Below are 13,475 nucleotides of genomic sequence, written 5' to 3'. Positions count from 1 at the left end.
CGCTTCTTTCCACACCGCGGGAAAGATGCAGTTCGCCATAGCGGCATTGAAAATAGATGCCAACATCACGATGAGTTGGACGGGTAAAAGTTTAATAACGCGGTTAGATATACCGTCGGAACCGGGAGCCTTGCGAGGACGTAAGTCTTTGATCAAGTCTTTAACTTCCATCGGGGTGACGGGAATGAAAAACTCTGTGGGTGTACGTTGTATACTGTGATTGTATATATGAGCGCAAACGCTACTATTGGCAATAATTAACATAATAATATATAGTTTAGTTTATTCTATGTTATTGTTTATTTATTATTAGCAAGATGAAACTGTTATTTTACCAAATTTAATAATTAGTAGACATTGTTTTGATGTGAAAATGTTCAGAATTGCTTAATGTTTATATTATTGTTTAAAAACACAAATGACTGTATAAATAATTAAATATGAATAAAGCATATAAATATTAATAATAATTTATGTTATAATTAACAGTAATAATTTAATTAAGTATTGTAATTGTTATGCAATGATGTTGTTGGCATAATCTATTATTAGGCTGGATAATAACAATGCTAGTTTATATTAGTTAAAAGTAATTTATATAAAATAAATTAATGTCAGAGTCATGCAAAAATCGCTAAAATAGGTATTGGGAATATTAAGCCATATTTTGTGAATTGTTTTACAGTAATTACATTTGTTTGTATAAAAGAAGTTGTAGTTGCTATAACCATCACAAAATGGCTAATTATGTAAGAACTAAGACGTGGCTTTTTGTAATGAACAAGTAATGTTAAAGTTTTATAGAATTATATTGTATTTTCATTGTAAAAGACCTTATATGTGAAAACCTTGGCGTAACGCCGACATATACTTACTTTTACTGGCGTATATTAACATGAGCTCAAGGTTCACTAGATGTGGTTACCGGTGCTCATAGACCTTACAAAGTTAATGCTGATGTCCACTTCTTAATTTTCCTACCCTAATGATTGATCTGATGGTGTTGGGTCACCGTTGCTTATACATAGAAATCAGAAATGACAGAGATACAAACAAACCTTTGCACACTGCTGAAGATTCTTCTGAACCCGAACTCTGATTGAAGAAATATGTATAAACTCTCAACAAATTGAAAGAATAATCTGAACCGTACTTATTCTTTTGAATATGAGAAAATTAAACAATACATACATTTATAAAAACACTTTTATTATCTTTAACAAAAATAACAATTTTCATTAAATACACACACATTTACATGACGAACAATTTATAATCTTATTATAATTCGCATATTTAATTAATTACGAGTAATTTAAAATAGCGAGAGTATATTGATTATGAGTAATAAAATTCCACAAGTGCTAGTTCCTAGACAATTTCCGCTGGTCTTAAATTATTAATTGCTTATTGTTGAATTCATTTTATATAATTGGAAAACGATTTTTAATAATTGTATCAGATTCAATAGAGAATTTTCTATTCAACGATGTTTCTCAAGTCTAGCTACATCTGAGCATAACATCACTACACTGACTTGCTCGTGCAAAGATAAAACTGAAACTATTTTCGCATTTACAAATTATATTCATGTGCATGTGCGATATAAAATATCTAAGTAATTGGGAATTGGGAATACATCGACAGAATTACCCTTGATTATATAATAATATAATAGTATCAACAAAATTGGTTGGGACTACGAAGCAAAAATAGAAATGTGGTTTCAAATCGCTTAGCAATGTTTAACGAATTCTGATCGGGATTTATAGAGACAAATTCTTAACTATAATTATTTGAGATTATTAAGCAAATGCGTTAATGACTTATTATATGGTTCATAATGGGTTAGAGAAATGGTACTTAAATAATAATAAGAAAACATCAGAAAAATCAGAAAAAGTATTTCGGCTTGATCTCGCGTTTCCTGATCAATTTCTTTTTTTTTGCGCTTTTAATAGTAATGTTAATATTGTTAAATTTACAAAAAACAGACATCAAAATTTCGATACTGTAAGTAATTCGAAATTAAGATATATGAAAGAAGCTTGTAATTTTAAAAATAGTTTCAGTGACGTTTAAAATGTCCAAACAATATAATTTACGAAAAATTCTTCTAATATGTGAACAGTACAGAATTATTTTATATTATATTATACTGTTGTTTCATGTGCTGAATTAATTTGAGTATGCGTGAATAGTTTAGTGACTATAATCTGTAAATCTCCACATCGCGAACATAAGTCGACTCTACTTTTGCTAATCCCATTTCATACCGATTCGGGTGTAGTTTTGATATCTCTTACTCTTTCGGTTCAAAATTTGTCTCAGCCTTTTTTTTATTGCTTAGATGAGTGGACGAGCTCACAGCCTACCTGGTGTTAAGTGGTTACTGGAGCCCATAGACATCCACAACGTAAATGCGCCACTCACCCCGAGATACAAGTTCCAAGGTCTCAAGTGTAATTACAACGGCTGCCCCACCCTTCAAACCGAAACGCATTACTGCTCCACGGCAGAAATAGGCAGAGTAGTGGTATCCACCCGCATGGACCCACAAGAGGTCCTACCACCAGTAATTACGCAAATTATAATTTTGCGGGTTTCATTTTTATTACACTTTTTTATTACTCTATATAAATTACAATAATATAACCAAAAAAAACTTATTTTATTTAGGGCTGCATCGATATAATTCAAATCGACTACAATAAAAGTTAGATTAGACGTTTTACCTCCAATAATGATAAGGTATAAAATACCTAATTAATATTTTAATAATATATTGTTCAAATCATATTTTTTTCATATTTACACTCACTTAACATATTTATATTTACAAATCGATGCCTCCAATGAACACTACTCTAACTCAAAATTTTGAAATTTTCGTTTTTCACGCAAATCGCTTCACTATTTTAAAAGTATTACAAATCATTATTGATGGGGTTCGATGCAAGAGTACATCAGCTAGTTACACAAAAAAAAATCATAACGACGCTTGAAAGGCAAACGTGACTAAGCGACAATGCGTGAACTTTACAGTAGACTAATTTAAAGTTGAAATACCTGAAATCAAAATTTATTTTAACGAATCCAGCTGTAGTAGAATCTAGCTAGTAGCTGTAGGATCGAAATAATTTTAATAGACCTAGAAATTTATTTATTTTGCGCATCGAATATGGTTATTGCCTATCATCTATGTTTAAATCAGTTATTGTCGCTTAGTCACTTTTGCCTTTCAAGCGTCGATAAATATATTTGCAATAATAAAGATTTTATCAACTTTTTTCGTTTAAACGCTCCTCCTGTAAACCTACGAATTTGGAGTTAGCGTAGTGTTCATTGGAGGCATCGAAATTACTTTTGATTAATATTATTATTTACATAGAATATAAAATGTACGGTTCATTGTTGTTTTCGAAACTTTTAAATTCGTTGCATTGTTAAATCGAATACTTATGAGCAATTAAAACTGTAAACAATTAAAGCATAAAAATATTAGTCTAAAAGTGCAACTCTTTTAATAACAAAAACGAATATATATTATTTATGTAAACAAAATCACAAAATCAATGGAATGTAGCTTTTCTGAATGGAATGAAATAAAAAATACAATAGTCAAATTATTTATTCTACAATTAATTTTATCCTTAAAGTTGATATTTAAAAAAAATCTGGAAAAAAAAAACATTTTTTTGGATTTTAATTGAATTTCATAAGAGTGTTCGTCTAATAAAGGACAGGCTTCCTTTTTATGAAACCATTTTATCGCACGAAAAAAAGAACGTAGTTCCTATTTCACGACGTAATGAAAAAACGCCAACATGATTTGTCGTTTTAATTTGGTCACGTAATATTTTACACAAAAAAAAACCTTAATGTGATATTAAAGGGCTCAATTCGTAAGTTATGTATTCTTCGATCGTTCGTTTCTTAAAAGTTGAGTCCGGCAGCGGAGAAACATTGCCTATTTCTCAAGCACCGCTTGATTCTTTGATTAAATTACAATAAAAAACAACTTATGGCCTCAATTTCGCTATTGTTTCGCTTTGAGTTCCTTTGTTCTCAAGTCCCGAACTCGAGAGCGTTGAACGTTGGCTTCGAAAGGACGTATAACATTGATAAGCAGCATAGTATTGAAGCTGTTTTGTCTAGGGTCGATCTTGCTGAGCCTTGTTGCATTGCCGCAGGATGTTCGCCTAGAAAAATGTGCAGGCGAAAATATTATGAAGGCTTAGTGTGGATTGACCATTAGATGAAAAGAATAATCTATTCAAAGTATGTGATTGAGGTCGGAACTGGTGCTGGGCTTAAGCCACTTTAAAGCAGAAATCTGCAGAATGTTAGTTTCCATCCGCATGGCTTGCGATATGCCTTACCGCCACGGAAAATAGAGCCTTAAGTTCAGGAAAACAGGTCAGGATATAGCTAGTGATTATAGGTAAGCTTGCATTTTACTTGCTTTTAAGGGGTTTGTGAAGCGGACACAGGGAAAGTTGTCGTTGTCTCGATTTGGTTTTTAGAAGTATCTGGTGAGCTAATGTATGTCTTATATTATTTCACTTCGTTAATCTCTATGACAATGTCTGACATTAGATAATGGACAAAAAATGCTTATAAAATATTTATACGTAGTTCGCGACTTATTTGTTCAGGACGTTTTTAACATAAAAGTATATTAAATATATATTTTTAGCACCATCATCGGCAGTTACGAAGAATGTAGATTGTACAAGTAATGGTTTTTACGTACCGGACAGAACGTGAACTCTTGTTGACGAGGAAGGGGCGTTGTTTGGTCCACAAGTGTACACTCCGGCATCTTGACCTCTAGCCCTTTGGACCAGCAATCGACTAGTACTTTTAAGTCCCTTTTCAGTTACCAGCGATATTCCACCGCGAGCAGAATCAAAGTTTATTATCTGTTAAAAAGAAACCGTCATAATTGTGAGTTTTTTTTTATTGCTTAGATGGGTGAGCGAGCTTACATCCCACCTGGTGTTAAGTGGTTACTGGAGCCCATAGACATCTACAACGTGAATGCGCCACCCACTTTGATATATAAGTTCTAAGGTCTCAGTATAGTTACAACGGCTGCCCCACCCTTCAAACCGAAACGCATTACTGCTTCACGGCAGAAATAGGCAGGGCGGTGGTATCTACCCGTGCGGACTAACAAGAGGTCTCACTACCACCAGTAATTACGCAAATTATATTTTTTCGGGTTTGTTTTTATTACACGAGGTTATTCCTTCACCGTGAAAGTCAATCGTGAATATTTGTTGAGTACGTATTTCATTAGAAAAATTGGTACCCGCCTGAGATTCGAACACCAGTGCATCGCTCAACACGATGCATTCGTTGTTCGTCTTATCCTTTAGACCACGACGACTTCAGCTAAGCTAATTTTTGAGTTTAGCAGTCCTAATTTAAATTAAATGCTTACCTTTATGTAAATATTTACCAGATAAGTCTTAGTATTTAATGCATAAATTGAAAACGTTAATTTCGTAACAAATTGCACAATACCTTTAGTAATTAATTCAATATAGCTAACAATTTGTTTTGTAATGAGTAATTAGAATAGGATTCAAGTTTAAATGAAAACGACGTCTCGTATTAAATTATTTGAAGGCTCCATAGTACAAAAGTCCTAATTAAAATGAAATTGTTCGTTAAGCCTCCCATTACGTAATCAGGTTCAGAGCGTGAAAACGATTGACTCACAATCGGCTGCCATAGTCCGTATACCGCCGATTTAATTCCTTTAATCCGGGCATCCGGGGGGATTTGTCGCCAAATTTTGTGATTAGACAAATTTGTCAAGTTATTTAATGGTTGCCAAATTTCACGGTAAATTTATGACGTAATTACCGGGGAAATGTAACTTCGAAAATGAGCTCTCGGTTTTCATAATTAGAACCTTAATAAATATATAATAATATGTATAAATAACCGACAAATTGATTTTTTACAAGTTTTGGAATGAGTTTTGTTTTTTACAACCAAAAAAAAACAGTTATTACTATTTTAAAGTAATAACGTGTTTTGGTTTGAATACTTTGCATGAATGACATTTCCAACAACTCTCCTATTCATGATGGCTTTCTAACATAGGCGAATATTGAATGTGTTTAGTAGATCGCGTAGCAACCTAAAGCAAGACTATAATAATATGTATGTGGTGTGCAAATGATGGTCGGAAGTGCAGTAAAATTTTTCTTATTACCAAAAAATATTCTTAAGTAAATCGAAGTATTTATAAAATTCCTAAAATTCTCTTACGAGTACATATTATACATAATATTCTTTGAAATGTAATTTGCCGCAGTTATGATAATATGTGAATAATGTTTGCTAAATATGTACATAAAATAAGAGTGTTATTTAAATGGTAAGTGATTTATTATTTAAACGAGCTCATAATGCGTTTTAAATAGGTTCCTATTACGTTATGGTCGCATGTCCATAACTTTTGCAAGTTGCCTGATTTTTATTGTTGCCATTACCTGTAATTATTAGCTAGAGATTTATTTATCACTAGCTGACCGGGCAGACTTCGTAGTGCCTCAATCGATAAATAAAAGACCTAAACTTTTGTATAAAATAAACTTAAAACAAACAACTGGAATCCGTCCGACGGGACAAAATTGTTACTTTTATTTAATTCTGAACATTTTCATATTTATCTACCTTTTAAACCTTCTCTGGACTTCCATAAATAATTCAAGAACAAGACTAGCCAAATCGGTCCAGCCGTTCTAGAGTTTTAGTGACTCTAGATTTCAAGGTCACAGAAATCGGCAGTACTACAAAAAATGTTATATTTAATGGAAGCCAATTCTATCAATCTCTATAGTTCTGCCATTTTCCTTACACTGAACGTAAGTCTCCATCAATTTCTCCTTTAAATGTTTTTTAATCTCGCCGTTTAAAAACTTTCTGACTCGTGTTTCTTGTGATGCAGAAAATCAATAAAAAATCGAAGCTAGCAATCTTGAAATTTAATAAGAGAAGCCTCATTATTTATGAAGTCGACCGAGAGAACTTTTACTTCTTTCTTTTATGAAATCTGTATTGCGGTATTTATTTTTAATTCTCAAATTATAAATTGATTTAATCTAATGAGGCTGAATCAAAGCCCGCTGAGTTTGTTTCGCCGGTTCTTCTCAGGACTGTGGCTTTTGTTGGAACCGGTGGTAGAGTTAACATTGTTATTTATATTTTGACATTCAACAAGTGTGTCATACTGACATCTAAGTTGAAATAAATTATTTTGAATTTGAATTGAATTTCGAAATCAAATACCTGGTGCGTGTATAACGTAGACGACGTAACTTCATGATTATTTATGCAACTGTAATGTATAATTTATTTTGACTGGTGGTAGGACGCTTTACTGGTGGTAGGACCTCTTGTGAGTACGCACGGGTAGGTCGGTACTTGGCTGGTGGTCCAGCTTGCCTATTTCTGCCGTGAAGCAGTAATGCGTTTCGGTTTGAAGGACAGGGGCAGCCGTTGTAACTATACTGAGACCTTAGAACTCATATCTCAAGGCAGGTGGCGCATTTACGTTGTGGATGTTTATGGACTCCAGTAACCACTTAACACCTGGTGGGCTGTGAGCTCGTCCACCCATCTAAGCAATAAAAAAAAGCAATAAAGTGTAAAAATTGTAATGAGTCCGAAATATTCCAGTTTATAACACATCATTATCATTCTCCTGCCCTTCTCCCAGTCACCTGGGGTCGGTCTTCTATACTCCTCGCTTCGCCTCTATCGTGTACCTACAATTTCTTCGCTCACTCTCCTCTTACACATATCGTCTTTCACGCAATCCATAAATTTTTCCATCCATCCATCCATCTTAGGTCTACCTCGTCTTTTAAAGCCTTTCACATTCACAGTTATAATAATTCAAGTTTATAAAACAGTTTAAGCTTTAATATTGGCTATAGTAATCTTAAGATGCACAAAAAAAAAGTTACCTGGTCTCCGTGAGTCCAAGTTATGGAAGTTGGCGGTTCCGGCGTGTGACGAACAGTGCATGTCAGGTTAATCGTGGAGCCGGCTTGGATAAACAGCTCGGGACCGCTCGATATTATTGTCTCAGGTTCTGAAGGAAAAAATGTGATGTCTTATTGACGTTACGTCATTACGGATCCTTCCGATCCATTAACGGTACTTTTAGGTACCACAATCACCGGTCACCGTCCTCGTCGAACCCATCGCTTGCGATGAAGGGCTCGACGAGCGAATTAACCCATAGACATAGCCCACTGAGTTTCTCGCCGGATCTTCTCAGCGAGTCGCGTTTTCGATCCGGTGGTAGATTCTGCGAAGCACTGCCCTTGCTAGAGTCAGTGTTATTATCACTCCGGTTTGAGCCCCGTGAGCTCACCTACTAGTTAAGGCGACGCTGATATAGCCTCTCAAGGCTATCAGCTTAGGTAGGACAAAAAAAGTCTGGACTTAACGATTCATTAACATTCCTTCGCATGCGCCATTTAACTTACCTACAATATTGAGGAAGACAGCGTGTCCGATGGGTGGTGTGGTCGAGATCTGACACTCGTACTGGCCGGAGTCGCGTCGCTGTGGACTGCGGATTCGAAGTGCCCACTCCTCGGAGCGCGGCTTGTGTTGTGCCTCGAACCGTTGATCCGACGTGTAAGTATATCGTCCCACAGTCAGCAAATGGATATCTCGATGCCTCACCCATGATACCTAATAAAAATTAAAATTGATACTTAAACAACGAATCCAGGTTCTTTTTAAATAATAATAATAGTATTGAACGGCTGTCTAAATTAAAAATCGACTGAATAATAAATTCAAATTTGGAAAATTTCATAAATTTACGCAATTACTAGAATTATTGATTATATAGATCTATTGTTCCTATTGTTCCTGCATAAACTTGCTAATGGAGAATACGATGTCCCTGATCTCTTATCTCTTTTTTTTTTATGATTGAAAGATTTCTGGTGGCCCGGAGGCCTTTCCAGTTTCACCAGGACAGGTGGGCGAGCAAAGGCTCAGCCAGGAGGGGTGGGATTGACTTTAATGTGCCGCTGACGTCGACAAGGGCTTCGAAGTTGATGGTGTGATGGTGTTCAGGGTTCCCAGATATTACACCAACCTCGGTAAGAAAGCGTTTCTCAGCAGACTAGTTGGAAAATTAAACAATTTGCATAGCAAGTATACTCTAGACGTTTTTGCTGGCACTGTTGACAGTTTTAGACGAGAAGTCTACAACCTTGCTCAATGAGCTTTGGTAGTAAATGTGTAATCATGTAAGGTTTTCATGTAATGTTATGTACCTATACTTTTTTTTTATACAACGAACCGCTTTTTTTATGAATGCATTCAGTCGTTACCTGTAATTGTGTTAACCTGTAATGTTTTGTGCTGATGTATAACCTGTTGGTAGCCAATAAATAAAATAAAATATATTTACCGTACTTCTAGTACAGTTGAGACTTCTATATCTCTCATAATTCAAAGTGTCTACAAGCTTAGGTGATCGCTTAGCACCAATTAGGGCAAAAGTTCACAGGCCATTTAGTAAAAAAATATATGTTGTAATTCTCTTTACCAAATAAAATTATTTTCAGGTCCGTAATATCAGTTCCGCAATACTTATCATTTGTTTCTTTTACCCTTTTCAAGGCAAACAAAAAAGTAGATGGCACACATAGATTATTCCAACTTACGGTTTAAATATACCATTTATTTTTACCATTTTATCATGGCACGCTCAGGAAATTGTTATTTTATCTTTGTAAAATTTGAATTGTTAACATCACGAGAAAAATATTATAAGGATGACGTAAATATTAAACAAAAGAGAAACGTTTTATTTTCCATTAAGAACGTGACACCGAAAGTATTCCTTGTTTCAACTTTCCTTCAATTAAATCCATGGACCCATATAACTAAGCTAATTGAGACTTGAATGTAGCGGAAACGAAAACCCTTTTTGGCAGAATGAATCAATTTAATGAATGCTATCGAAATTGGTTACCGCCCAGAATTTCTTCACTTCTTTGAACTTATTCAATTCCAACGAGTACTCTTATTTCCATGACTCATTAGCATCTGCATTTGCATTTTTACAAAGTATCGTTAGTCAGAACTCAGTCCTTCATTTTAACTTCTTCGTTGACTTTGTATTTCAAATGGCACAATTACTCCTTTGATGGTGTTTCATGAAGGATAAAATTAAGACGAACTTTACGTATTAATCTTAAGCTACATCTGGTACAATACTAGTTAGAGAGTAATACAGGTAGGTCGTTTTGTGAGTCCGCACGAATATACACCGCAATACTGCTCGTCTTTGCCCTGAAGCATTATGATTGCATTATGATAATGATTAACAAAATTGACTACTCAAAAGCTATTTTAAAACAACAACTAAAATTCACATTTATATTACCTATCAGTGTTTAATAGAAAATTATTTTCTAGACACGAATATTGTAGCAAATCTGAGGTCAACAGCACATTGGTTTTTATTGCCATAAACGATAGATACGGTCCGCGGTTTGTAATTTGAGTTTAATCGTCGAGAACGAAGAATTTGAGACTCGTTGTATTCTGTTCTGTAAAATGATGTTCCGCCTATTAAAAAGTTTGGAGCGTTTCTTAAGAGACTTATAATTCAACAGGACAACAACGCTATAAAAAAATAATGTTGTTTACAAACAGCAGTTTCGTGCGTGTGTTTCCGTCTTTTATATCAGAGCGGAATTTTATAAGACATCTTCTCGAGGTTATGCTACAAAAAGTTAAGACGCTACGAACCAGTAGTCTTTCACAGACGTGAAGAAAATATACTGTTAGTTTTAAAAATCAATATAAACTAGCGACCCGCCGTCGCTTCGCTTCGTAAACTGTAATTTATTATTGATTTCTCCACTATTTAATGGATGTTATTATACATATAAACCTTCCTCTTCAGTCACTCTATCTATTAAAAAAAACCGCATCACAATCCGTTGCGTAGTTTTAAAGATTTAAGCATAGGGACAGACAGATATAGGGACAGAGAAAGCGACTTTGTTATATACTATGTAGTGATAAAGAAATAATTTGAATATAGGATGGATAGATTCAGTAACTGCCTATTGATTTAATAATTTCGCACAAGCTAATTCATTGTAGCTGCCACTGATATTTCGATTGCTCTTTTACTTAATTTGTTTATGTGTTCATCTAATGAAATGAAAACAATCACAGCACTATACGCTTATAGCGTTAGTTTAAAAATAGCAAATATTTTCCTTCAGTTATTTGTTGATGCATGAAAATTCAGATTGAACAGCGGGTGGAACGCAGGACAAACAAAAAATGAAACAACATCTGCACAATTTTGATGAAACCTCTCTCCGTTACGGTTAGCGTAATAAAGGTCGAAAATATAATTGTATTTTTGAAATCGACCAATTTATTAATGTTTTACATAGGTGGAACTTATTCATTTCTACTTAAATTTAAGCTGATCTACTTCAATTACTAATTTAGGTATACTTTTTTTTTCTGGATATGGACAGATGGAGTCAAACCTCACAAGGTGTAAAGCGTTTTTTGACAATAAAGAAAATATTTGGAAATCCATTGAAATGCTTTAGTTTGAATACCCACATTAATTTGATTAAATAGAAAACGTGAACATAAGAAAAACCCTGGAAAGAATATGATTCTGACTAATGTCTGAGAAAAAATAAATTATAAATCAGTCACTGGAAAGAGCTAACAGTTGTCAGAATAAATATACTTATATAACCGGCAAAAATATGTATGATAACGAATGTTAAATAAAGTTATGCATCGTTAAGTTAATATTAAAAATATTGAAAATTATTGAAGTGTGTCTGTTGTTTTCATCGTTTTAAATCAGTTTATTTTCCAAAATATTCCAGTTTATACTCTATAAATCTTTGGAATAAATAAATATTTATGTTTAGGTTTAATTAATCAGAATAACAGTGCATTGTTTGTAAATCTCATCCACGGAGCTCTCACATTGATAACCACTATAATTGTTTTTCAATTTCAACTGCAAAAAATATTCAGAAATATTTGAACCTTCGGATGTATTGTATCTCCGTACGGAATACATTTACAATAAAATTTTCCGGGTTCAATAGACTTAAGGATGGTAAATCTATTGGCACAGTGAAATTCTTCTCTGTAATAAGATTTCTTAGTAGATGTGCGGGCCAAATGGGGCTTTTACTAACATATGTGTCGATGTTCTGTTTTAATTCAGACACGTATTCAACATTTGTCGATTTTATTAAGTTTTGGATTACACTATTTCATGTAATTATTTTTCACTGTTCTAATAATTATCTATTTCAAAACAGTAAGTGCAAATTTGTGTTTATATATACCTAGTCAGGTCATAAATTCTGTCACATGTTTAATGTAAAATAATTGAAACAAGTTTATTCATTATGTAACCATTCATATACCAAAATGAACTTAACAAAACATAGATTCTTATGACACTAAAGTTTATTCAAAATGACCTCCGTGATTTTGAATACAGGCCTTCAATCTGCGCGGCCAGTCGTCTATCGCAGCACCAACGAGGTCCATGTCAATATCGGCAGCTGCCTTAATCAAGGATGTCTTGAGTGACTCCAAATTGGGATGAGACTTTGAGCACGCCTTTTCCTCCAAGTGTTGCCATATCTTGTAATCTAACGGATTCAAATCTGGACTGGAGGAGGGCCAGTCTTCGTGCCGGATGAAGTCGATTTCACGCGCCGCCAGCCAGTCTTGTGTGCTCTTCGCTCTATGAGCTGGGGCCGAATCTTGTTGGGATACCCAGTGCCTGTTATTGAACATGGTATGAGAAACAGGTTCCACAAGGTTCGTCAGGACTGTATTTTGATACACAACTGCATTCGTTTTTACACCTTTCTCACAAAAATGTACCTCTGTTAAGCCCCAATAAGAAACTCCCAACCATACCATGAGCGAGGATGGAAAATGACCTCGTTGGACACGCGGAATACGGTTGCTCGCTTCTTCACTACTGTGTGCGTACACCTTATCATTTTGTTTGTTGTAGCTCTCTTCTACGGTAAAAATTTTTTCATCCGAAAAAAAAATTTCCCGATATTTTTTTCCCGCGTACCGCTTCAACAAAGCGCGGCATCTCTTCAGTCTCAGGTCCATTAGACGAGCATTCAAATGATGTCCTGTTTTTCTTCGATATGCCCGAAGCCCTAAGTCTTCATTTAACATCCTTTTCACCGTGGTTCTGCTTAACCCCATCTGAAGGGCCAACAGGTTCTGCTTACGTTTGGGATTTCTTTGAATTCGCGCCTTCACAGCTTTTATCACTGCTGGAGTCCTAACAGACCGAGGGCGACCACTTTTTGACCTGTCATCTACACTAGAGTCTTCATTGTATCGTTTGATGGTACGATAAACGAATCTTTTGGTTATATTCA

The 13,475-nt window shown here is 34.6% G+C and overlaps 1 protein-coding gene across 1 annotated transcript in view; it reads right to left on the bottom strand.

Moving 5' to 3' along the window:
- Positions 1-1,188: 1,188 nt before the first annotated feature.
- The window catches only part of LOC101742067 (igLON family member 5), a 44,968-nt gene continuing 32,681 nt past the window's right edge, over positions 1,189-13,475 (bottom strand). Inside the window, exons 4-7 of the mRNA XM_012693134.4 lie at positions 8,520-8,730; positions 7,992-8,119; positions 4,757-4,925; positions 1,189-4,202 (exon numbers count right to left, since the gene is read on the bottom strand). Of these exons, the coding sequence (XP_012548588.1) occupies positions 4,069-4,202; positions 4,757-4,925; positions 7,992-8,119; positions 8,520-8,730 (642 nt within the window). The 3' untranslated portion in view covers positions 1,189-4,068. The remainder of the gene's footprint in view (positions 4,203-4,756; positions 4,926-7,991; positions 8,120-8,519; positions 8,731-13,475) is intronic.

This window comes from Bombyx mori, chromosome 12 (genome assembly GCF_030269925.1).
Source record: "Bombyx mori chromosome 12, ASM3026992v2".
In the NCBI taxonomy this organism is placed as follows: Eukaryota; Metazoa; Arthropoda; class Insecta; order Lepidoptera; family Bombycidae; genus Bombyx; species Bombyx mori.
The sequence above is the reverse complement of the archived record's forward strand: the minus strand, read 5'-3'. Positions and strand labels throughout refer to the sequence as shown.